Here is a 22,345-nt window from a genome sequence, read left to right on the forward strand (position 1 = left end):
CCAGTCATAACGTACCAGTTCGAATTATATCCTAAACATTGATTAAACCCAAGCATTTAGCAACCACAGATCCATAACAAAATATTACATGATGATGGTGATGATGACCGAATTGTTTCTTACCTTTCGGAGAAGGTTCCACATAATCTAACACAGCTACCTTCTTTCCAAATTGGGAAGCTTCAGAAATAAAAAGAAATCATAGAGTTATTTTAAAGGAAAGAGTAAGGCATCACCATTAGGGTGCCAGTGTTTTGGGGGAGGGGGGAGGTTTGTTGCTTTGGTGAGTTATGTTTTGCCACTGCCTGTACCCAACATCCACCGCACCTTACTGTAATCACAGTGCATTTAATTTCATTTTACTTCATTAATTTGTATACCGCCTTTCTATATTACTATGAATAAAGCAGTGTATAAGCTGAAGAAACAAACAAACAAATAAACAGAAAATACAACGAAGGTCACACACATCCTAAAAATTTGAACCAATACAAAGAAGCATAGAAGCATAGCTATAAAATGAACAATAAAGTAATATCCAATAGCCCATTAGAGTACACAATAACTTAAATTTAGAATACAGTATTACACAATAAATTAAAGAACCAAGAGCTGGCCAAGACGCTGTTCCCTTATTTTCATTCCAAATTTCAATGACGGTAACTTTGCTGTCAAATTATGATGTTCCACAATAAATCAGGCCAGAGGTAGCCAATTTACCGTACTTTTCTGTGTATAAGACTAGGTTTGTTTTCTACTCAAAAACAAGGTTTAAAAACTGGGGGCGTCTTATACATGGGTAGTGGGTAGGGGTGATGGGTGATTGGTTGCAACCGTGAGCTGCATATTGTCACTGGCGAACTGAAGTGTGATTGGTGTGATTGGCATGTTTAGCCTGGAGAAGAGGAGGTTAAGGGGTGATATGATAGCCATGTTCAAATATATGAAGGGATGTCACATGGAGGAGGGAGAAAGGTTGTTTTCTGCTGCTCCAGAGAAGCGGACACAGAGCAATGGATCCAAACTACAAGAAAGAAGATTCCACCTAAACATTAGGAAGAACTTCCTGACAGTAAGAGCTGTTCGACAGTGGAATTTGCTGCCAAGGAGTGTGGTGGAGTCTCCTTCTTTGGAGGTCTTTAAGCGGAGGCTTGACAACCATATGTCAGGAGTGCTCTGATGGTGTTTCCTGCTTGGCAGGGGGTTGGACTCGATGGCCCTTGTGGTCTCTTCCAGCTCTATGATTCTATGGTGGCTGCGGCGAAGGGTCGCTTTGTACTGGCTGTGGGAAATGGGTGTGTGATTGGTTGCCGCGTCAAGAGCTGCTATATACTTCCGCTGTCGGTGATCAGGTAGACGCTTGTAGCAGATGCGAGCGATTGTTAGCAAGCGGTGCGAGCGATTGCAATCGTCGGGCTAGTGATTTACTGCATTCACCCCACAAAAAAACTCAACAACTCTTCTCAATCCTCCCCCCAAAAGCAACAACTTTGGGCCATTTTGGAGTCCCCCAAATAGGGGGGGTGTTATACAAGGGGGCCTGTTATACAGAGAAAAGTACGGTAATCACTCTCTGGATGTTTTGGGCTATAATTTCCATCAGTCCCAGCCAGCATAGCCAATGGTTAGGGATGATTGGAGTTGTGGTCCAACAAAACCAGGAGGGAATACTTTGGCTCCTGTGATCTACCGTATTTTTCGCTCTATAAGACGCACCAGACCACAAGACGCACCTAGTTTTTGGAGGAGGAAAACAAGAAAAAAAATATTCTGAATCTCAGGCTGCACAGTGAAAGCAGCAATCCCTCTTGCTGTTCTTGCTTCTGGGGTAGCTGCGCAGCCTGCATTCGCTCCATGAGACGCACACACATTTCCCCTTACTTTTTAGGAGGGGAAAAGTGAGTCTTATAGAGCAAAAAATACAGTACATTAAACACTACTGCTGCTTGACTCTTAATTGCAACCTCTGGGATGCAGCAGAGGGGCAAAGGGCCTCCATCCTCCCTCTCAAGCTGCTCTTTGCCTATGGCTGACAACACCTGCTGCCCCAGCCCCAAGCCAGTCAGGGTAGTGGGAATCACAAGCCCTCCATTAAAGGCAAGCCGGACAAGCAGTCGTCTGCAGCCCCACAAAGCAAAGGTGACCTAGATTCTGCTGGACCACAACTCCCATTGTTCTTGACCACTGGTCATAATGGCCAGAGCTGATTGCAGTTGGGAGTTCAAAAACATATGGGAGAAACAGACTGGCTAATAACCCTGAGATAGAGCAACAAAAGCAGCTGGGAGGATCACCCTCGGATGAGCTGCCAGCTAACACATTGCAATAATGATTTACAGATGCAGACCTTGCTACAGCATGGTGAATTTCATTACCCCTTTTGGGCGAAAGGCCCAGGCAGAGATAATGTTGAGATAACTCAACCCAAGTAGAGCCCTCATAATAAATCGGGCCAAAATCCAGCACCTTGTTCTCGAAACGGGCAACCAGATGCCCACGGGAAGCTCAAAAGGAGGACCTGGGCGCCACAGTGCTCTGCCCACCTGAAATTCCTAGCAAAACAGATATTTAGAGGCATAGTGTCCCCAACAGCGGAGCCAGAGCATAGCCATTGTGGCGAATAGCCACTGATAGACTATCCACATCTCTGTAAGCCCTGCCTCCATCCCTCAGGAAAACCTGATCTTTAGTGCTCAATCGGAACAAACAGCAATCGGGTTTTCTGCAGATTGTCATTTGTTCCAATCCCAGAGCTAAAGAGGTTTTCCAGGGGGAAGCAGCAGGGGAAAGGCAGAACCGCTTTGACCCATGCCTAAAAAAGTGTGGTTCGAGCGGGAAACAGTTCAGACCACAAGTAGAAGTGTGGACAAGCCCTTTGGGCTTAATGTGGATTGTAAGCCCCTTCTTCCTCCTTTAATTCTCCCTCGTCTACCCAGAGTCTTCCTCCTCTACCGCCTGCTCTCCCACAGTACAGTGGTGCCTCACAAGACGAAAAGAATCCGTTCCGTGAGTCTCTTCGTCTAGCGGTTTTTTCGGCTTGCAAAGCAAGCCCATTAGTGGATTAGCAGATTAGCGCTATTAGCGGTTTAGCGGCTATTAGCGGCGCTTAAGGGATTAGCGGATTAGCTGCTAAAAGGCTATTAGCAGCTTAGTGCCTTAGAAAAAGGGGGTGGGGAGCGGAAAAAAAACGCCAGGAATCGCAAGACATTTTCGTCTTGCAAAGCAAGCCCATAGCAAATTCGTCCTGTGAAGCACCTCCAAAACGGAAAACCCTTTCATCTAGTGGGTTTTCCGTCTTGCGAGGCATTCGTCTTGCGGGGCACCACTGTATTTGTATTCCATCGATTTATAGAACAGTGCTATGATTTTGAGTTTTATTCTTGACCCCTTTCACAATTATCCCTAGCAAAGTTAGGGTGCCTCACAACTGCGCATGATGCCATGAATTACCTTCTTTCGCGCAAGCAAGGCCGCCAGATCCTCCCCCAACGACTAGGAGATCATACTCGTGCTTCTCTGAAAGAGAGAAAGGAAGGGAGATTTTTTTCATTTATTTTTATAGCACAATCCAGGAGAGATAATGCTAAGTATCTGAAGAGGCAGCCTGATATTTGGTTGGTCTATTTTGTTATCCAGCTTAGGGCCCTCATATTTACGGGACTGCCTCTCCTGGTATGCCCCGGCGTAGAGGACCTTAAGGTCCATGAATAATCGTAGTTTAGAGGTCCTGGGCCCTAAGGAAGTCAGATTATCCTCCACCAGGGCCAGGGCCTTCTCAGTGATGGCTCCGACCTGGTGGAATGCTCTGTCCCATGAGACCAGGGCCCTGCAGGATTTAACCTCCTTCCACAGGGCCTGTAAGACAGAGCTATTCCGCCTGACTTTCAATTTGAATTTAGCCTGATCTTTTATTCCCCTTCCTTCCCTCCCCCTACCTTTTTTAAGAAGATTACCCGCTCTGGGATCCCACAGCTAATTCTCCCCTGGTCTCCTCACTGGCCCAAATAGGACTAATTTAGCCAGCTAGCCCTGGTGATCATCTAATGTTTATTGGATGGATTTCCCCCTAAATTGATTTTTGAACTTTGAATTTATTGTTATTCACGCTTTTATACTGTATTTTATGCTGTTTTTTGTTGTATCACAATTGTGTTTTAAATTTGTTGTTAGCCACCTTGAGCCCGGTTTTCTGAACCAGGAAGGGCGGGGTATAAATAAAAAAATATTATTATTGTTATTATCTTGGCGGGGGTGGTTGCAGGTTGCTCGCCCTGTGGTACATGGAGTTGAACAGGTGCTGGGAACCTTTTGTTCTTCAGATGTTGCTGAACTACAACTCCCATCAGCCATAGCAAGCGTGGCCAATGGCCAGGGATGATGGGAGATGTAGTTCTGCAACATCTGGATGGCCCAATGTTTCACACACCTGGAACAGAACTTTCAGTAATGCCCTGGTTCACATATAACAGTTAACCATGGTTTAGTTTAACCATAGTTAAAGTCGACTGTCTGAACCACCCCCTTGGCTTAATTATGGTTTATTTACTATTACAAGGATTGTTCAGCGCAGTAATCTATCAGTTTTTGGAGGGTCCCCGTCCCAAAGAATGCTCCTATTTTCAGCTGTAAAATTGTAGATGCTGTGAAGCGTGTCACAAATCTCTCTCCCCCTTTTTTTTTGCTGCGCTTCAGAATGACAGACAGAAAGAGAGAGAATCACACAGAAATTTCTTTGCGATGAGCCTGTTTGTGCTCTTGCAAGGCTGTTGCAACAGTAGAAAATATTACCTCAGCTTTCCCCACCCATTCTAGGCAGGAACATGCAGGAAAAGTACAAAACAGCTCTAAGCAAGGACATCTCATAACCCGGCGCTGAGAATCTAGAAATTTCCAAATTGAGCATGCCGAGTTAGGAAAACAATGCAGAAAATACATGTTTTAATTGCATTCTCAGATGATAAGTCATCATGAAACACAGGGAGACTCTTATGACAGGAGCTGGGTCAAAAGTGTCCCCAAATTTCCATCTGTTTATTTGTGCCGGAGAGAGGGAGACAGACCCGGCCTGTCACATATCTCAGTGACCCAAATGGTTATGAGGGAAGGAGGAAAACAGCTTTGTGGTCTGCGCTCTTTAAGAAGGCCTTGGGAATTGTTTGAGAGGGAAAAGGTTGTTTTTTTTTCTTGAGGTTTAGTTGCCAGATAGGCCGTTGTGCAAAAAACAAACAAACACCAAAGCAGTGATTATTTTTAAGCCTGACACATTATCATCGCTGGGTGCACAAGGGAGGAAATGAAATATAGCCAAAAAAACAAAACGAAAAGAAACCCTATCAACCATCAGATTGCGGAAGTTTTCCTGAGAAGCACAGACAGTATCTGAATCCAGCCAGCCCTCCCCGAGTCGCCTCGGACGGCCCCCAAAATTGGACAGATTGCATAACAACAAAGCAAATATCATAGAATCGGAGAGATGTAGGGAACGTTACAGGCCATCAAACCCAAGCTAATGTGACAGCTGGCTGCTTCCACTCCCGGCTTCCAAAGCAGACTGGTTTCTCTACTGCCTGTCTCTCACACCTTTAGCATCTTCCCGGCAGGCAAAAAGAGGGAAGAGGAAAAAAGGTAAGTAGGACGGATTGATAGTAGGTTGGACATTCCCTAGGTTATGGGGTGTGGCAGCTCAGTAACAAGGTGTTTATTTAGGGCGTGATTCTGTTTGCAGTTCCTGTTTTAGTTTAGGGAAGCTTTTTAATGTTTAACAGATTACAGTGGTACCTCGGGTTACAGACGCTTCAGGTTACAGACTCTGCTAACCCAGAAATAATACCTCGGGTTAAGAACTTTGCTTCAGGATGAGAACAGAAATTGCGCTCGGGCGGTGCGGCGGCAGCGGGAGGCCTCATTAGCTAAAGTGGTGCTTCAGGTTAAGAACAGTTTCAGGTTAAGAACGGACCTCCAGAACGAATTAAGTACTTAACCCGAGGTACCACTGTATTGTATTTTAATATTCTGTTGGAAGCAGCCCAGAGTGGCTGGGGAAACCCAGCTAGATGGGCAGGGTATAAATAATAAAAAATATTATTATGATTATGATTATGATTATGATTATTACAGTGGTACCTCAGGTTAACTGTTCTTAACCTGAAGCACCACTTTAGCTAATGGGGCCTCCTGCTGCTGCCACACCGCCGGAGCATGATTTCTGTTCTCATCCTGGAGCAAAGTTCTTAACCCGAGGTACTATTTCTGGGTTAGTGGAGTCTGTAACCTGAAGCGCATATAACCTGAAGCGTATGTAACCCGAGGTACCACTGTATTATTATTATTTTAGGGGAGGGCTGCAGCTTAGTGGTGGAGCACCTGGTTCACATTGCGGAAGGTCCTGGGTTCAAATCCCGGCATCTTCAGGTAGGGCTGGGTGAGACCCTGGAGAACTGAAGTCGGTCAGTGTATAAGACAATACTGAGTTGGATAGACCAAAGGTTGAACTCTGTTCCTATGTACTTAGTATTATCAGAATAACCATCTATTAGATTTCTTACCTATCCTTCACCGCAAGGTCCCAGGGGAGGTGAAAACAATGCAAAAATATAAGATTAAAAAAATATAAAAATGCAAGATTAAAATCGGTTAAGACAGTTGGCAGCCAAAAGAATATACTGCATTTCAGGGGGGTGCAGAAGACTCTTCCCTTGCAAGGCTGATCTCTATAAACATAGACTCAGGCTGTGTACACACATTACACTTAACGCATATGGCTTTCCCCAAAGAATGCTGGGAACTGTAGTTCACCCTCACAGAGCTATAGTTCCCAGCAACCTTAACAAACTAGATCCTTTGAGGTGAGTCAGGTGAGTCAGCTCAGAAGCAAATCCTGCTGTGGTTCGAAGGACCTCCCCCCTCAAATTAGCAATGTTGATAAATACCGTATTCAAATTGCTACGATCTTTTAAAAATGGGTCTAACAGTATTTTGAATGTTGTACCACCGCAGTGACTGGATGGGTGCTCACATCAAGGAATCCCAGCACCCCCAAAAAGTTTTCCTGAATACAACGGGTTTTTTAAACTTGATTGTTGCTCAGTTTTATTACCTTTGTACTTGATCGATTAAAGATTAAAGTTGTGAATTGCTCGGAGACAGTGGTTAATTGGGCTGTACAGTGGACGCTCAGGTTGCGAATGTGATCCTTGTGGGGGGCACGTTTGCAACCCGCAGCGTGCGCAACCCGCAGCAGCATGTCTGCGCACGCACGGGTTGCAATTCGGCGCATCTGCGCATGCACAAAGCATGATTTAGCGCTTCTGCGCATGCACGACCGCTGAAACCCGGAAGTAACCCATTCCGGTACTTCTGGGTTTCGGCGGGTCCATAACCCGAAAAAACGCAACCTGAAGTGTCTGTAACCCGAGGTATGACTCTATATGAATGCGCCAACCAAAACAACAAATTTCCCCATAAGCACAGCATAGTAAGAGCCATTTGACAGTGGAACAGACTGCCACAAGAAATGGCGGACTCTCCTTCCTTGGATGTTTCTAAGCAGAGGTTGGATGGACATCTGTTGTGTTTTAAACAAGCTGAGATTCCTTCATTGCAGAGGGTTGGACTAGATGACCCTTGGGGTCCCTTCCGACTCTACAATTCTATGATTTTGTCTCAGGAAAAAGGCAAGTCTGCAATAGTTCTCCCTGACATCTACGCAGGAAGATTTATTTGCAATAGTGCATCTAGTCATGTTAGTGAACACCTGCAGTGTGAAGAGCTACAAGACAGAAACAAGTTGATCCCTGCGGTAAGAACTAGGCCTTGCCACCCGGATAAAGTAAACAGTAATGCTTGGAACAACCTCTTTGCCTAGTCAGCTGGAGCGAGTGCGAATCACAGCCAAGTAATCAAGCAAAGAGCCGAATTACAGTTGGTAGATTTTAGGTAAAAGAAGAAAGGTACATGGGAAGGTGAGTGAAAATATGGTAGCATTTGTGACAAGGCCCCTCACAGAGACACCTTTCAGAGAAAGAATGTAATCGTGCAAGAAGGTACCAAAATTATTTCATAGCTGACACATTTTAAGCTACTACAACAAGAGAAAAGCTCTTGTGGAGATTTGCATATAGGCCTGTTCTGCACACACAAGTCAAACCATGGTTTAGTGTGAAGACAGGAAAGAGATTACAGATGCTGCTACACTCAGGGAAGCTTACGACAGGCTTACCTGGCTTTTGTGTTACTGAAACCCAGGCTTGCGGTTTAGTTTTCCCCAGACTAACCACAACCTGTAAAACCCAGAACAAACCGGGAGCCCACATGTTCACACTAAACCATGGTTTGGCGTGGAGTGCTGTGGAAGCAAGCACACAAACCGATTGCAACATATCCTATTCTGTACAGAGCACAAAACACTGGTTGGTCTTTTAAGATGTCACTGGATTCTTGCATTTAATTTCATAGCTGGGAACCCTATCATTTGCAGGTCTATGTAGATGGCAGGCCATCAACCGTTGACAGAAATCAATTATTTGTATTTACAAAGGGGTACTTTGTTGATATAATTGTCCCGCTTGACAAAACCTGAAGGATTTGGGCCTAGCATACTTTAAGGACCACCTCAGACCTTTTTTCCCAGCTCAGTCACTGAGATCAGAGGCCTAAATGGCCTTTGACTTTCAAGTGTCTCTTAAAAACCTTTTTATGCCTTTGTAGCAGTTTAATTTTTATTTTTGAACAGCCAGTACACCCCTGTGCATTTTTATTTTTTTCTTTTAAATGGTGTTTTAGGGTTCAACACCATACACTGCCTTGATAACTCGTATTTCTGGTGGTACAGAAATACTTCGGCAAACAAATAAAACTCTTCCCTTCGCAACTGCTAAATTAATCTGAGAATTGGCAGATCCAAAAATGTAAATAACCATCTTGATACCCACTCACCATTTTGGTGTGTAATTTCAAATTTATTGATAGCTTAGGTGCCAAGGCAGGGCACCCATCTAAGATACAGTATGTGCTCTGAAACACCCTGCCTATAATTGGCAAGGCAGGCATTCAACAGGTGGAGCATTCCAGGAACTTGGTTTGGGCCCTTTACACACACCCCGCTTCAGTGTAGAAAAAAACACAAAGCAGGTCCCCACCCCCAAAAAAGATAAAGTAATAAAAGTATCCCTTAAAAAATTAGGACCAGTTAAAAACACACAGAAAGTTAAGACCACAATAAAATAGACTAAAGCTCGCACAGATTTTCTAATGACCATTGCTGGCTGCTCTTTTTCTTCCCTGCCTCCTACTGTCGTGGCTTAAACCGGTAGTGTAGCAGGCAGGAATTCAACAGGCAAAGCCTCCCCCAATAGGGGAGAATGCAAAGGCGGGACCCCAGGCTGGGGAAGGCTTCCCCGGTTGGATTCCTGCCTGCCAGGGTCCTCTCCTCTCCAGCCCAGCTTTGCAGAGGCGCCTGCTCCGCCTCCGCCCGCCTGCGACCCCCGCCGACCATCGGGGATCCCCGTACCTGAAGACAGGGCCCGCGCTGTACGGCAGAGCCCGGGCTTGCGCAGGAAGCGCGGGCTCGCTCGGCACAGCGCCGCCATGCTGTTGTACGGCAGCCCAGCTTCCCCACGAGGACCCCGGCCTCGGAACAGGGGTTGCCCGCGCGAGTGCCTGGCTGCCTGCTCGCGCCGCCTCAGACGCCCCGTCGCCGAGGGAGGAGGAGGAGGAGCCAGGCGGGCGGCGCGGAGAAGGGTCGCCTCAGGTGCCGGGTAGGTGAGACTCGCGGGGGAGGAGTCCGCGGTGGGAAGGGCCCTGCCCAATGGGTGGGGCCGGAGAGGGAGGGGCCAACACCTCTCCTCTTTCCTGGCAGAGGTTCGATTGGTAGAGCACGGCTTGGCAAAGGCAGGCATTCAACAGGTGGAGCACTCCAGGCACTTGGTTTGAGCCCCTCTTGCCTACCCTAGCAGAGGTCCAACTGGTGGAGCACGGCTTGGCAAAGGCAGGCATTCAACAGGTAGAGCACTCCAGGCACTTGGTTTGCGCCCCTCTTCCTTACCCTAGCAGAGGTCCAACTGGTGGAGCACGGCTTGGCAAAGGCAGGCATTCAACAGGTGGAGCACTCCAGGCACTTGGTTTGGGCCCCTCTTCCCTACCCTAGCAGAGGTCCAACTAGTGGAGCACGGCTTAGCAAAGGCAGGCATTCAACAGGTAGAGCATTCCAGGCACTTGGGTGGGACCCCCCTTCTCTACCCTGGCACAGGTCGGTAAAGTAGGGCTTGGCAAAACAGGTGGAGCAATCCAGGCACTTGGTTTGGGCCCCTCTTCTCTACCCTAGCAGAGGTCCAACAAGGTAAAGCATAGCTTGGCAAGGAAGGCATTCAACAAGTGCCACATTCCTTCGTGCAGATAGCAGGTTGGGAATGGCTGGAAGGTGGTGGTTTTTGTTTACGCTGCATTGTTTGTGTGATTCTGCTGACTAAGATGGACTTGTTGCTGATTAGTCAGAGCACATCACAAGAGGAACAGGAAGGAAATGATGTCTGTGCAACCAAAGACACGCATAGGCAAACTCGGCCCTCCAGGTGTTTTGAGACTACAATTCCCATCATCCCTGGTCCTGCTAACTAGGGATGATGGGAGTTGTAGTCCCAAAACATCTGGAGGGCCGAGTTTGCCTATGCCTGTCCAAAGATGTTGATGAACTGCAACTCTAGGACTCTGTCAGATCCCACATGCCTCCTTCCCAAAGCCCAGTGCCACCTACCCAGCTTTAGGAAGGCAGCATGAGGGCTGTGGGGACGTCAAAGGTTGCCAAGGGCCGCCAAAAAGGCTTTAAGGGCCACATACAGCCCTCTGGCCATGTGTTGGGCCGCCCTGAATTCTAGACAAAGGTCCCAAGTTTCCCCCTCCTGATATATGAACTGACAGACAACCCAACCTAAGGGCAGTCACTCCTGTATGGAATAGTGCATTTGAAAACATGCTCTACCAAAATGGAACCTCAAATCAAATCCTTGTAGGCTGCCTGGGTTATTCCCAGCATTCCCTTTTGCTGCAACTCGACACAAAAACCCTGCACAAACACTATGCAATAGAAAAAAAGGTAAAGGGTAAAGGGACCCCTGACCATTAGGTCCAGTCGTGGCCGACTCTGGGGTTGCGGCGCTCATCTCGCTTTATTGGCCAAGGGAGCTGGCGTACATGTGGCCAGCATGACTAAGCTGCTTCTGGTGAACCAGAGCAGCGCACGGAAATGCCGTTTACTTTCCCGCCAGAGTGGTACCTAATTATCTTCTTGCACTTTAACGTGCTTTCGAACTGCTAGGTTTTCAGGAGCTGGGACAGAGCAACGGTAGCTCACCCCGTTGCGGGGATTCGAACCGCCAACCTTCTGATCGGCAAGCCTTAGGCTCTGTGGTTTAACCACCCGCATCCCTTTTCCTGTTAATTACATTGCTTTAAATGGATACTTTATATCTGACTTTCTTCAGCAATGTTCTGTTCTGGATTATAGTGGTACCTCGGTTTAAGTACTTAATTTGTTCCGGAGGTCCGTACTTAACCTGAAACTGTTCTTAACCTGAAGCACCACTTTAGCTAATGGGGCCTCCCGCTGCTGCCGCACCGCCAGTGCCCGATTTCTGTTCTCATCCTGATGCAAAGTACTTAACCTGAGGTAACTATTTCTGGGTTAGCGGAGTCTGTAACCTGAAGCGTATATAACCTGAAGCGTATGTAACCCGAGGTACCACTGTATATTGTTTGCTGTTTAATGCAGGCTGTAAACCGCTTTGAGATTGTTTTCCCCCTTAAAAATATGAAGTGGTACAGAGATTAAATGAATAGCAATACAACAATAATATTCTATGAACTGGTAAGTCGGCATAACTCTGCAAAGGAGTGGAACAACAATTCCATCAAAGGGGCAAAACGATCCACCACCCCTCTCTGTTTTTTAGATGTGCGCAGTGTACATTTCACAACACGGCATCCATGCTGACACATTGCTTCAACGAATGTTTCGAGCGATAACAATGTGATGAATCCATGACTAAGCAAAGCCACTGGGCTTTCAACATGTAAAGACCAATGCTGGAAGAGACTAAGGGTTTTGGATCAAGTTACACCAACATTTCCCTTCCTTTATAATCAACCTTTTATATGTTTATATGGCCAGGTATTGGCATTGAAAACAGGAGCCAGAGGTGAAATTAAATCCCGTCTGTGCCCACAAAGCTTCTAATGTCTTTAACGTCACCTTGATGCACAGGAAGTTGGGCCAACAAAGAACTGCTCTTGGACACGAATGGATGGAAGGAATTTATTCCGCTCTCTGTGGAGGTGAAGTTCTTTCATGCGAAATTGCACTTGCCGTATCAGTACCAGGCGAGTAATTACCTCCAAGATAACTGTCTTCAAGGTGATTACTTGCGTGGCAAATACAATTTCATATGAAAAGACTCGTGCTGTTTTGAAATTAATTTTTATTAAAGATTTTCTGCGTTACAAAGCAAACAAATAAACAAGGAAAAGTGCATACAGCGTCTCCACTTTCAATTAATCGAGTCTTTTTCACAGTTCATTTACATTTGGTGTGGGACTTTATTGTTATAGATATTTGGGGGGAAAGAGAGGGGGGAGAGCAGGGCCGGATTTAGGTTTGAGGAGGCCCTTAGCTACTGAAGGTAATGGGGCCCTTTATGTCCAGCTGCCCTTTGTCAACAACAAACTGTGCCTTTTTTTGCGTTTAATATATGCTGTATGGTAACTTATCTAAAGCCATTTGCACATAACAAAATATGTATTTTATTGAAGTAATTGTTGAACTGAAATACAGTTACGGAGAAGTATATTAATAGTGAAATACAATTAAGAAGAAGTATATTAATGGTGAAATAATTATTAAGCTCTAACTTAAAATGATTTTTTATTCATAACAAACTTAATAATGCAAACACACTGGCATTTGGCAATAACAAAAGTTCCTTTAGAAACACAGTTTACAAAGACTCACCCTAGGCACCCTATATATAGAAATGAGCAAACCAGTGATATTTTAGAGAGCAGGCTAGCAGGCGGAACCCATTACTTCCATCATAGGAGCCCACACAACACAAAACACTGTTGCTGTTGTTGCAGGTTTTATTTGTTTTTTATATTATATTTTGGAAATGTACATCCAGTTGTTTTTTTCCTTTAAATTTTTTTGGGGGCCCCCAAGAGAGTGGGGCCCTAAGCTATAGCTTGTTTAGCTTATACAAAAATCCAGCACCGGGAGAGAGAGCGATGGCAGAGGATGCTGTAGGGATAATGATATTTCTTTCTATTGCATATAAGGATGCTGGTAGCACTGTGGTCTAACCACAGAGCCTAGGACTTGCCGATCAGAAGGTTGGTGGTTCGAATCCCCGCGACGGGGTGAAGAAGTTAACATACCTCAATAACCTCAGAGACAACGGCATCTAAGTTTCGGAGGACTGAATCCCCAACAATCTGCTTTACCTACATGCACAAAAACAAAGCCAGACATTCTTTCAGTGTTATTAAAAGTGTTTCTTTCTTCAACCCACAAATTAGGCCCTGGCGCATTCTGGCTCAAAGAGGCATGCTAGCAACATTGCTATTTTTTAGACCAGCCTCTGCCAACCTGGCGGGACGCGGGTGGCGCTGTGGGTTAAACCGCAGAGCCTAGAACTTGCCGATCAGAAGGTCAGCGGTTCAAATCCCCGCGACGGGGTGAGCTCCCATGGCTCAGTCCCTGCTCCTGCCAACCTAGCAGTTCGAAAGCACATCAAAGTGCAAGTAGATAAATAGGTACCGCTCCGGTGGGAAGGTAAATGGCGTTTCCGTGCGCTGCTCTGGTTTGCCAGAAGCGGCTTAGTCATGCTGGCCACATGACCCGGAAGCTGTACGCCAGCTCCCTTGGCCAGTAAACAACCCCAGAGTTGTTCATGACTGGACCTAATGGTCAGGGGTCCCTTTACCTTTAATTAACAGGAAACTATTATCTTAAATGTTTCAAAATGAAGCACTACAAAGGAGGTCAAGTACAGAATGCACATTTAATACAGCAAAGTTTAAAAAATATATATCTTAAAACAGCTCAAAAGGAAACTGGATCAAAACAGAGGATGGCGGCAGGACTGTGTCCTCAAATCAGGAGAGTCACGAATAAGGGGCTGATGGCTCTCTCACAGAGGCCCCTACCACTCCCATTGTTGCCATAATGGCACTTTCGACCACTGGTCCTTGGGGTGTTGTTTCGTGGCCATCAGCCGCTTCTGCCATTGTTGCAAGTGGGGCAGAAGTGAAATTGTTAATGCAGATGTTGTTACAGGATCAGTTCCAGCACTAATTTAATTCTGGGTGTTTGGATGCATCCTATTACCGTATTTTTCGCTCCATAAGACACACTTTTTTCCTCCTAAAAAGTAAGGGGAAATGTGCGTCTTATGGAGCGAATGCTTGGTCCCTGGAGCTGAATTGCCCAGGGGCAAAAAGCAGATCGTGCTTTTTTTTTTTTTTAGAAAAAAGGAAGGGGTGTTGAAACAAAGCCTCTGAGCAGCTGATCGGCAAGTGATCGGGAGGGAGATAAGGGACTCTAGCGATAAAGGAGGCTGCCTGGGAGGGGGGAGGTAAAGACAGCGAACTTGCAAGGAGAGGAGACAGGCATACTAAAACAAGCAATGAGGAGAGAAATTAGAATAAAAGGAGGAGCAAAAAACTGCTCCAGCAATGGCGCAAAAACGTGGTTACAAAGCACGGATCCACATGTATCCTCAGGATTTTTGCATTAGGTCACCCTAAATTCACCATCAGATCACATAGCATGTCCATGGCTATAGACTGCACCAAAAATCACGCATCTGCTGTTTCGTGGGACCGCAGTGGCGCAAAAGCGTGGTTACAAAGCACAGAGCCACATGGATTCTCAGGATTTTTGCATTGGGCTATCCCAAACTCACCGTCAAATCACATATCATGTCTGTGGCCACAGCATGAACCACAAAAATCATACATCCACTGTTTCGTTCAGAATATTTTTTCCCTTGTTTTCCTCCTCTAAAAACTAGGCGCGCCTTATGGTCAGGTGCGTCTTATGGAGCGAAAAATACGGTAATCCGGGAACTTGTCCTAAGCCCTTGATCCTACAGATCTGGTGCTGATGGGGATGGCTCCTGTTTACTAAGACATGTTTGCTGTTGGCAGATTTAGCACATCAGCATTTCGGCTTCCCTAGAGATGGCGCAATAATTACATGTTGAGCAGATGTGAACCTGCACAAATGATCCCCAGGAGTGATGGGCCCAGGCTGAAAAAGGTTGCTGACCCCTGGTTTAGTCAATACAAATGTGCATTGTTGTTGTTTTTTTAAATGCAATGGATTAATTGATTAAACGTTGCCGTGATAATACCGTATTTTTTGCACCATAACACTCACTTTTTTCCTCCTAGAAAGTAAGGGGAAGTGTCTGTGCGTGTTATGGAGCGAATGCCTGCGGGTGGCGGGGGGGATCTGCTGCAGTCGTGAGCAGAGGATCCATGGTTCCCCTTCCTTCCCTCCTCCGTGGTTACAAAGCATGGATCCACATGGATCCTCAGGATTTTTGCATTGGGCTACTCCAAACTCACTGTCAGATCACATGTCTGTGGCCACAGCATGAACCACAAAAATCATATATCCACTATTTCGTTTAGAATTTTTTTTTCTTCTTGTTTTCCTCCTCTAAAAACTACGTGCGTGTTATGGTCTGGTGCGTGTTATAGAGCGAAAAATACGGTAAATAATAATAATAATTGTAATAATGCCCCTCTCACAGCTAGCCCTACCAAAGTTTGTTGATGGCGGCTTGCATTTTTGCAGGCTCTGTGCTGCGCTCCAGCTGCATCTATGCTTGCCACATCAGCCATGACCTTTGGAACAGCACACAATGAGAAAGCAATAGCGCCCACTCAGCATTCCAGGCAGCCTTAATTGCGCCACAGGAATTCCTGGAGTTGGTCTCAACAGACTCGCAGCACAGTCTGCACCATGTTTACACAGAAGTGAGTTGTCTTGAACTCAGTGGAGTTTGCTACCTGGTAAGTCGGGTTGCGGTCTGAGTTAAGAACTGAGAACGAGAAGCTGGACACCTGCGTGTGGAAATACCAGGAGGTGGGCGGGGGGGCGGGGGAGGTCCTTGCACTTTGTGCTGCAAGCACAGAATGTGATCCTGAGCATGGGATCCAGCTTTTGGGAAACCTCTCCTTTGAAGAACAAAAACTAGGCAAGTTTCCAGCCCTTTTAAGATGCCTGGGAAATTGCGAGGGCAGCGTTTGCCAGGCTTCTTGAGCTCCTCGGTTTTTATTTTTTTAAAAACAACGACAACAAGGCAAGCTGCTAGCCCTTACGATTATGCTTGGAAAGTGTGGGCTGTGCTCAACAGGTTGCTGAGTACGGATACTTTTGCTACCCTGCAGAAAAAGTCTATTGCCCTAGCTCTTGTTTAGCAGGAGCCTCGACAAATCAGGTCAAATAATACACGTCAAACCTCTCAGGTTTAAATGCTAAGCTTGACCATGCACGATCATAGCTGTTATTTCCACTTCAAGAAGTTGGGGTGGAAAAATTAGATGTGACATTAACATGTGGAAGCAATTAATGTGTGCAGCTATGGGAGATCCTGAGCAGAATCAGGCCTCGGCCCAGTATATCTGAAGGAGCGTCTCCACCCCCATCGTTATGCCCGGACGCTGAGGTCCAGCACCGAGGGCCTTCTGGCGGTTTCCTCACTGTGAGAAGCATAGCTGCAGGGAACCAGGCAGAGGGCCTTCTCGGTAGTGGTGCCCGCCCTGTGGAACGCCCTCCCATCAGATGTCAAAGCGATAAACAACTACCTGACATTCAGAAGACATCTTAAGGCAGCCCTGTTCAGGGAAGTTTTTAATGTGTGACATTTTAGTGTATTTTTGGTCTCTGTGGAAGCCGCCCAGAGTGGCTGGGGAAACCCAGGCAGATGTGCGGGGTACAAATAATAAATTATTAAGGTAAAGGTACCCCTGCCCGTACGGGCCAGTCTTGCCAGACTCTAGGGTTGTGCGCTCATCTCACTCTATAGGCCGGGAGCCAGCGCTGTCCGCAGACACTTCCAGGTCACATGGCCAGCGTGACAAGCTGCATCTGGCGAGCCAGCGCAGCACACGGAACGCCGTTTACCTTCCCGCTGGTAAGCGGTCCCTATTTATCTACTTGCACCCGGGGGTGCTTTCGAACTGCTAGGTTGGCAGGCGCTGGGACCGAACGACGGGAGCGCACCCCGCCACGGGGATTCGAACCGCTGACCATGCGATCGGCAAGTCCTAGGCGCTGAGGTTTTACCCACAGCGCCACCCGCGTCCCACTAATAAATTATTATTATTATTATTATTATTATTATTATTATCATGAAATGACGCCGGTTGCCAGGGTCTTGCTATCTCAGTTGTCCTACCCTAGGCCACCCTACTGTACCATATAAACATATTAAGTTGCCTTATAGATAAGTCAAAATATTGGTCCTTTTAGCCCAGTATTTAGCCATGAAGCTCAGTGGATGCTTTTTCAGTACCTGTTAACCCAGCCTACCTCACAGGGTTGTTGCATAGATAAAAATGCTCAGGAACCAAGCCTGCTGACTTGAGCTTCTTATTGTTGTCGTTTGGCATCCGTCTGTCTCCGGGACAATGGAGGAGTGCAGCTTTGGGGGTGAAGTCAAACTGTCGGGCAGTTGCAGCACCTGCTGTGGCTGTAGAGAAAAAATGCAGGCGAGACATGTTTTGTTGCAGCTGGGGCAGATGAAGGCACCCGGTTGTGCTGCGGCAGATGCACCATGGCATTTCTCCTCTCTGCGCTCCTCCGAGCAGTCATTCCTCCTCTGGTCACTGCTGTGGATACACAACTTGACTTTCTGTCTCCAGCCACTGCTGTCGTCTGCAAGGGATTCCCTTACAGCAGGGTTAACATTGACAGCCTCTGTGTCATATTCGAAGACAGAGGTCCTTTGGCTGGGTCAGGACAATATGGGATTTGGGGGCGCAATTCGTGCCAGCACCGTCCGTTAAGAGTTTGGGTGTAATCTTCGACACCTCCCTTTCCATGGAGGCGCAGATTTTAGCTATAACAAAGGCAGCATTTTTTCATCTCCGCCAAGCTAAGCAGTTGGCTCCTTATCTCTCTCGCCCTGACCTAGCCACTGTGATCCACACGACGGTCACCTCCAGACTGGATTATTGTAACTCGCTCTACGTGGGGCTGCCCTTGAGACTGACCCAGAAACTCCAGCAGGTGCAGAATGCCGTGGTGAGACTCCTTACGGGGTCCTCGCCGTGGGATCACATTCGCCTGGTGCTATACCAGCTGCACTGGCTCCCGGTGGAGTACAGGATCAGGTTTAAGGTGCTGGTTTTAACCTATAAAGTCCTATACGGCCAAAGACCTTTGTACCTACAGGACCGCCTCTCCTGGTATGTCCCACGGAGGACCTTACGGTCTTCAAATAAAAACATCTTGGAGATCCCGGGCCACAGGGAGGTTAGGCTGGCCTCAACCAGAGCCAGGACTTTTTTGGCTGTAGCCCCGATCTGGTGGAACGCTCTGTCACAAGAGACTAGGGCCCTGTGGGACTTGACATCTTTCTGCAGGGCCTGCAAGACAGAGCTGTTCCACCAGGCCTTTGGCCAAGACACAGTCTGACCCCCTCCTTCGGTAATCCTAATAGAACTCTAGCCCAATGGTTGCCATTAATTTGACTCTGAATTGATTTTAGAATGAATTGATTATAGAATATTTCAATTAATTTATTGTGATTTTATGTAAACTGTGTTATTTTTAATGTTGTTAGCTGCTGTGAGCCTGGCTTCGGCTGGGGAGGGCGGGATATAATTATTATTATTATTATTATTATTATTATTATTATTATTATATTTGCAGACATCTTTGTAACACAGAGTTGGTCTGCCAGTGGGCCTGGTGCCTGAAGCCAGTTCCCTGTTCTTGGGGATTCTGCCATTTAGTGGCTGTGACAAAGCCAGGGTAGCCGTTGCTGGCACAGGAGTGCAAATATACTGGAAATGAATGTGGGCTTGGAAGAACACACCTTTCTTTGAAACCCTGTCCTGGCATGTGATGCTCTGACAATAAAACAATGAACAGGGGGGTGGTACAGTGGAACCTCGGTTTTCGGGCATCTCGGAAGCCGAACGGCCTCCGCTGCGTGTTTTTCTTTTTTGCTGACCGCCCATTGCTCCTCGGTTTTTGAATGTTTCGGAAGTCAAATGGTCTTACGGATTACGTTCGAAAACCGAGGTTCCACTGTACAATGACTACTGCAACCGACGCAAGATAATATCACCAATACAACTATCTGTAAACAAACAATAAATGTCCATAAGTATGGCAAAAGTAGTTTCTTTCCCAAATACAGTGGTATTCTCAGGTTACAGACGTTTCAGGTTACAGACGTTTCAGGTTACAAACTCCGCTAACCCAGAAATAGTACCCCGGGTTAAGAACTTTGCTTCAGGATGAGAACAGAAATCGCGCGGCGGCAGTGGGAGGCCCCATTAGCTAAAGTGGGACCTCAGGTTAAGAACAGTTTCAGGTTAAGAACGGACCTCCAGAACGAATTAAGTTCTTAACCCAAGGTACCACTGTAGTTTTTTTATCTTAAACAATTGCAAACACAGTAAATAAATAGTTCACTTGTAATTTATCAGTGGTTCAGTGTTCATTTATTCTCTTTCCAAAATAGATTTTATCTTGAACAATTGGAAACGCAGTAATAAAGAGTCCTCTTGTGGTATACCAGTGGTTCAGTTCTTGGACGTTGTTCCAGTAATCAGACGTTTTGTTACTAAAGAGCTTAGTCATCAAACTCTGTAGTAAATAATACACAAGAGAAGACAGTATGTAAATGACTTAAAGCAGGGGCATATCTGTCCCCATCTGTATGTTTCTATCGGGAGGAGCATAGAAAGAGGACGATGTCCTTCAGTTTGTTAAGCCTCTGAGGGGCTGATGGGAGTTGTAGTCCAAAAGAACAGGAGGGCACCAGTTTGGGAAAGGCGAGTCTGCATTAATTATTATTATAATATATTTATTTATACCCTGTTCCCCCCCCCATGGGACTCTAGGCAGATTACAGACAAAAATAAGAACCCCTAAAAATAGTCACTAAAAACAGTTAAGCATGGATAAGATTAAAACTATATACTTCTAAAATATCTATTAAAACCATACCGATAATTTCAGTAAAAACAGCACGGCCCCATGCCATGCAGAAGAAATTGTATGTAAATGAGTTTTGCTTGCATAATTTATTCAAGTTGCAGAATCAAGCTGCTCTTAGTGCAGAATTTGACTTTAAGAATCAATGCAGAATGGTTTTAGCCAAAGTACAGGGAAATGATTTTAGCCAAAGTACAGGGAAACAAAAGATGTGAAAGTAAACGGGTGAAAATCTACAGGCTTAATGTAGAAAAGGATTAATCGTGTGCCTTTATGTCCTCATGGCACCTAATTCTTTTGTGACCTCAGTCACACATCAGTCCCTCTTCCCCCTTTCCAAGCATCTTTTCCTGTTGCTGGCAGAACGAAACACATATGTGGGGGGAAAACACAGCAATGCTGAGAAAACGAAGCACATGCCGGAAAGTGTGAATGGGTGCCAACTTGCCAAGGTTTCGGCCAGAGGTTTTCTCCAGCTCCCACCTCTTTTAGTGGGACCTTTTGCCTGCAAATCACTTGCCTGAAAATCTCTCCAGCGGGCAAGCCAGATGGTATTCCCTGGGCAAGAGCACTTTCTTTCAAAGGAGTTTAGCTCAGGGGTGAATTTGCTCCTTACCTGGGCTCTTGGCCATGCCAGCTCTGTGTCAGTAACCAAGTAACAGGGGGCGTGTCACAAGAAAATGCGCGCATCCCGAGGTGCTTTCTGAGGTCAGCTTTAAGAAGCAATTCCTGCAAGCTGAGTGAGGTTTGGGAGCAGCAGGGAAGGAGGACGAGCAGGGAGGACGCTGCCCCTTTTAGAAGAAGCTCTTGCTCTCGGAATCCCTAAGCTCTTGTCGTAATGTGATCAATTGTGACCAAAGAAAATACTGCAGCCTCCAAGATATCTGTAAGATCCACATCCCTCCAACACAGAGAAAGATCGCTGCAAATTGCTCCCACCCTTGTCGGAAAGGTACCCGTTTATATTTTTCCTGTTTTTCTGCCGACCTCTATCTTTGTTGCGTTTTAATGCCATGATTTAAGGAACCAGGTCAGGAGGAGAAATCTGAGGGACGGAGGGGAGCCTTCCTTGTCTTTCCTAATTCCACTTTGCTTCTCGCTTGCACAAGCTTTCGCGAAGCTAATCTGTGCGGGGGAAAGAACGTTTTATTTTTATTGCATCCAGTGTGGAACAGTGGCACTTCAAAGGGGTGAAACAAGATAGCTTTGTGTTGTTGATGTTGTTGTTTCAATTGAAAGCGTAACGGCTGGGCAACTACCTGCAGTGGAACCTATAGTATGTGTACAGAAAGGATTTTGTTCAAGAAATGTCAGAACAGCAGAAGTGGGGGGTTGGCTGATACTTTAAATAGAGTCGGCTGCCAAGTTATGTTAACTCCTGGATTGTGTTTCACCTTAAAGATAATCTTTCTCCCTCTCCCTTTCTCTGAAATGGAAAAGCAGGCAATCAATTCTTGTTGCCACTTGCATGCCCAACAGGGGAACCAGATTTTGAAGAAAGTGGTTGTTTGTTTGTTTCCTTGCTTGTGAGAACAACTTCTCTATCCCCCCCCCCCCAACCTCTGAAACCTTTTTAAAAAGCTGATTTCTTCATTTCCATGCTTCTGTCTGCCTCTGTGCTTGCTTTCGGGGAAGTAGCAATGACTATACTATCAAAATTCATTTGCCTTCCCAAAATGCTATTGGTTTGATTTTGGAAAACAGATAGCTTGATTTGCGCTGTAAACCTTCCAGATATTGCTTAGCGTTGGTGTTGAATCGCTGAGGTGCAAAAATGCTGCTTTTGTTCAGTGTGTTTTATTTTATTGCCGTCTTATCGGGTGTTCCTTTTGCAAGTTTCTAAATGCTAGTCTGACACGAGCAGTTGATGCTGTCCGTTATTCAGGCCACTCCATTGCCTGAATGCCAGAACACCGCTGGCGTCTCTGGGGCCTGTAAGGTTTTTGTCGGTCCAGCTGCCGTCTGGCCTCAGACAACCTTCTGCTGGGAGCTGAGCTGTTAAACAAGAGCAGCAAGAACATATTTACCTTTAGACCCCCCCCCCCCCCGCCACTGCAAAAAAGCAACACAGCAAATGTCTGTAAAATAGCTATTCAGGGGAGAAAGCCACATTTC

General features: G+C 46.2%; 2 protein-coding genes and 1 long non-coding RNA gene across 5 annotated transcripts in view; 1 reads left to right on the forward strand and 2 right to left on the reverse strand.

Annotated features, from left to right (window-relative positions):
- Nucleotides 1-9,644, reverse strand: part of TXNRD2 (thioredoxin reductase 2) — a 69,663-nt gene extending 60,019 nt beyond the window's left edge. Inside the window, exons 1-3 of the mRNA XM_083418328.1 lie at nt 9,509-9,644; nt 3,451-3,516; nt 124-180 (exon numbers count right to left, since the gene is read on the reverse strand). Of these exons, the coding sequence (XP_083274454.1) occupies nt 124-180; nt 3,451-3,516; nt 9,509-9,587 (202 nt within the window). The 5' untranslated portion in view covers nt 9,588-9,644. The remainder of the gene's footprint in view (nt 1-123; nt 181-3,450; nt 3,517-9,508) is intronic.
- COMT (catechol-O-methyltransferase) overlaps nt 5,445-22,345 on the forward strand; it is a 44,088-nt gene continuing 27,187 nt past the window's right edge. Inside the window, exon 1 of one of the 3 annotated variants that reach the window (XM_083418404.1) lies at nt 5,445-5,625. The gene's annotated coding sequence lies outside the window, so the exon portion shown is untranslated. Of the gene's footprint in view, nt 5,626-9,668; nt 9,756-20,940; nt 21,183-22,345 lie in introns of those variants that run through there. The other 2 variants (XM_083418405.1, XM_083418403.1) reach the window with 2 other exon arrangements.
- Nucleotides 19,706-20,975, reverse strand: LOC310666913. Its single transcript, XR_014506097.1, has 2 exons — nt 20,847-20,975; nt 19,706-19,879 (listed from the first exon to the last, which is right to left on the reverse strand). It is a non-coding gene; the product is annotated as an uncharacterized lncRNA (long non-coding RNA).

This window comes from Podarcis tiliguerta (genome assembly GCF_965153285.1).
Source record: "Podarcis tiliguerta genome assembly, chromosome: 16".
NCBI classification, from domain to species: domain Eukaryota; kingdom Metazoa; phylum Chordata; class Lepidosauria; order Squamata; family Lacertidae; genus Podarcis; species Podarcis tiliguerta.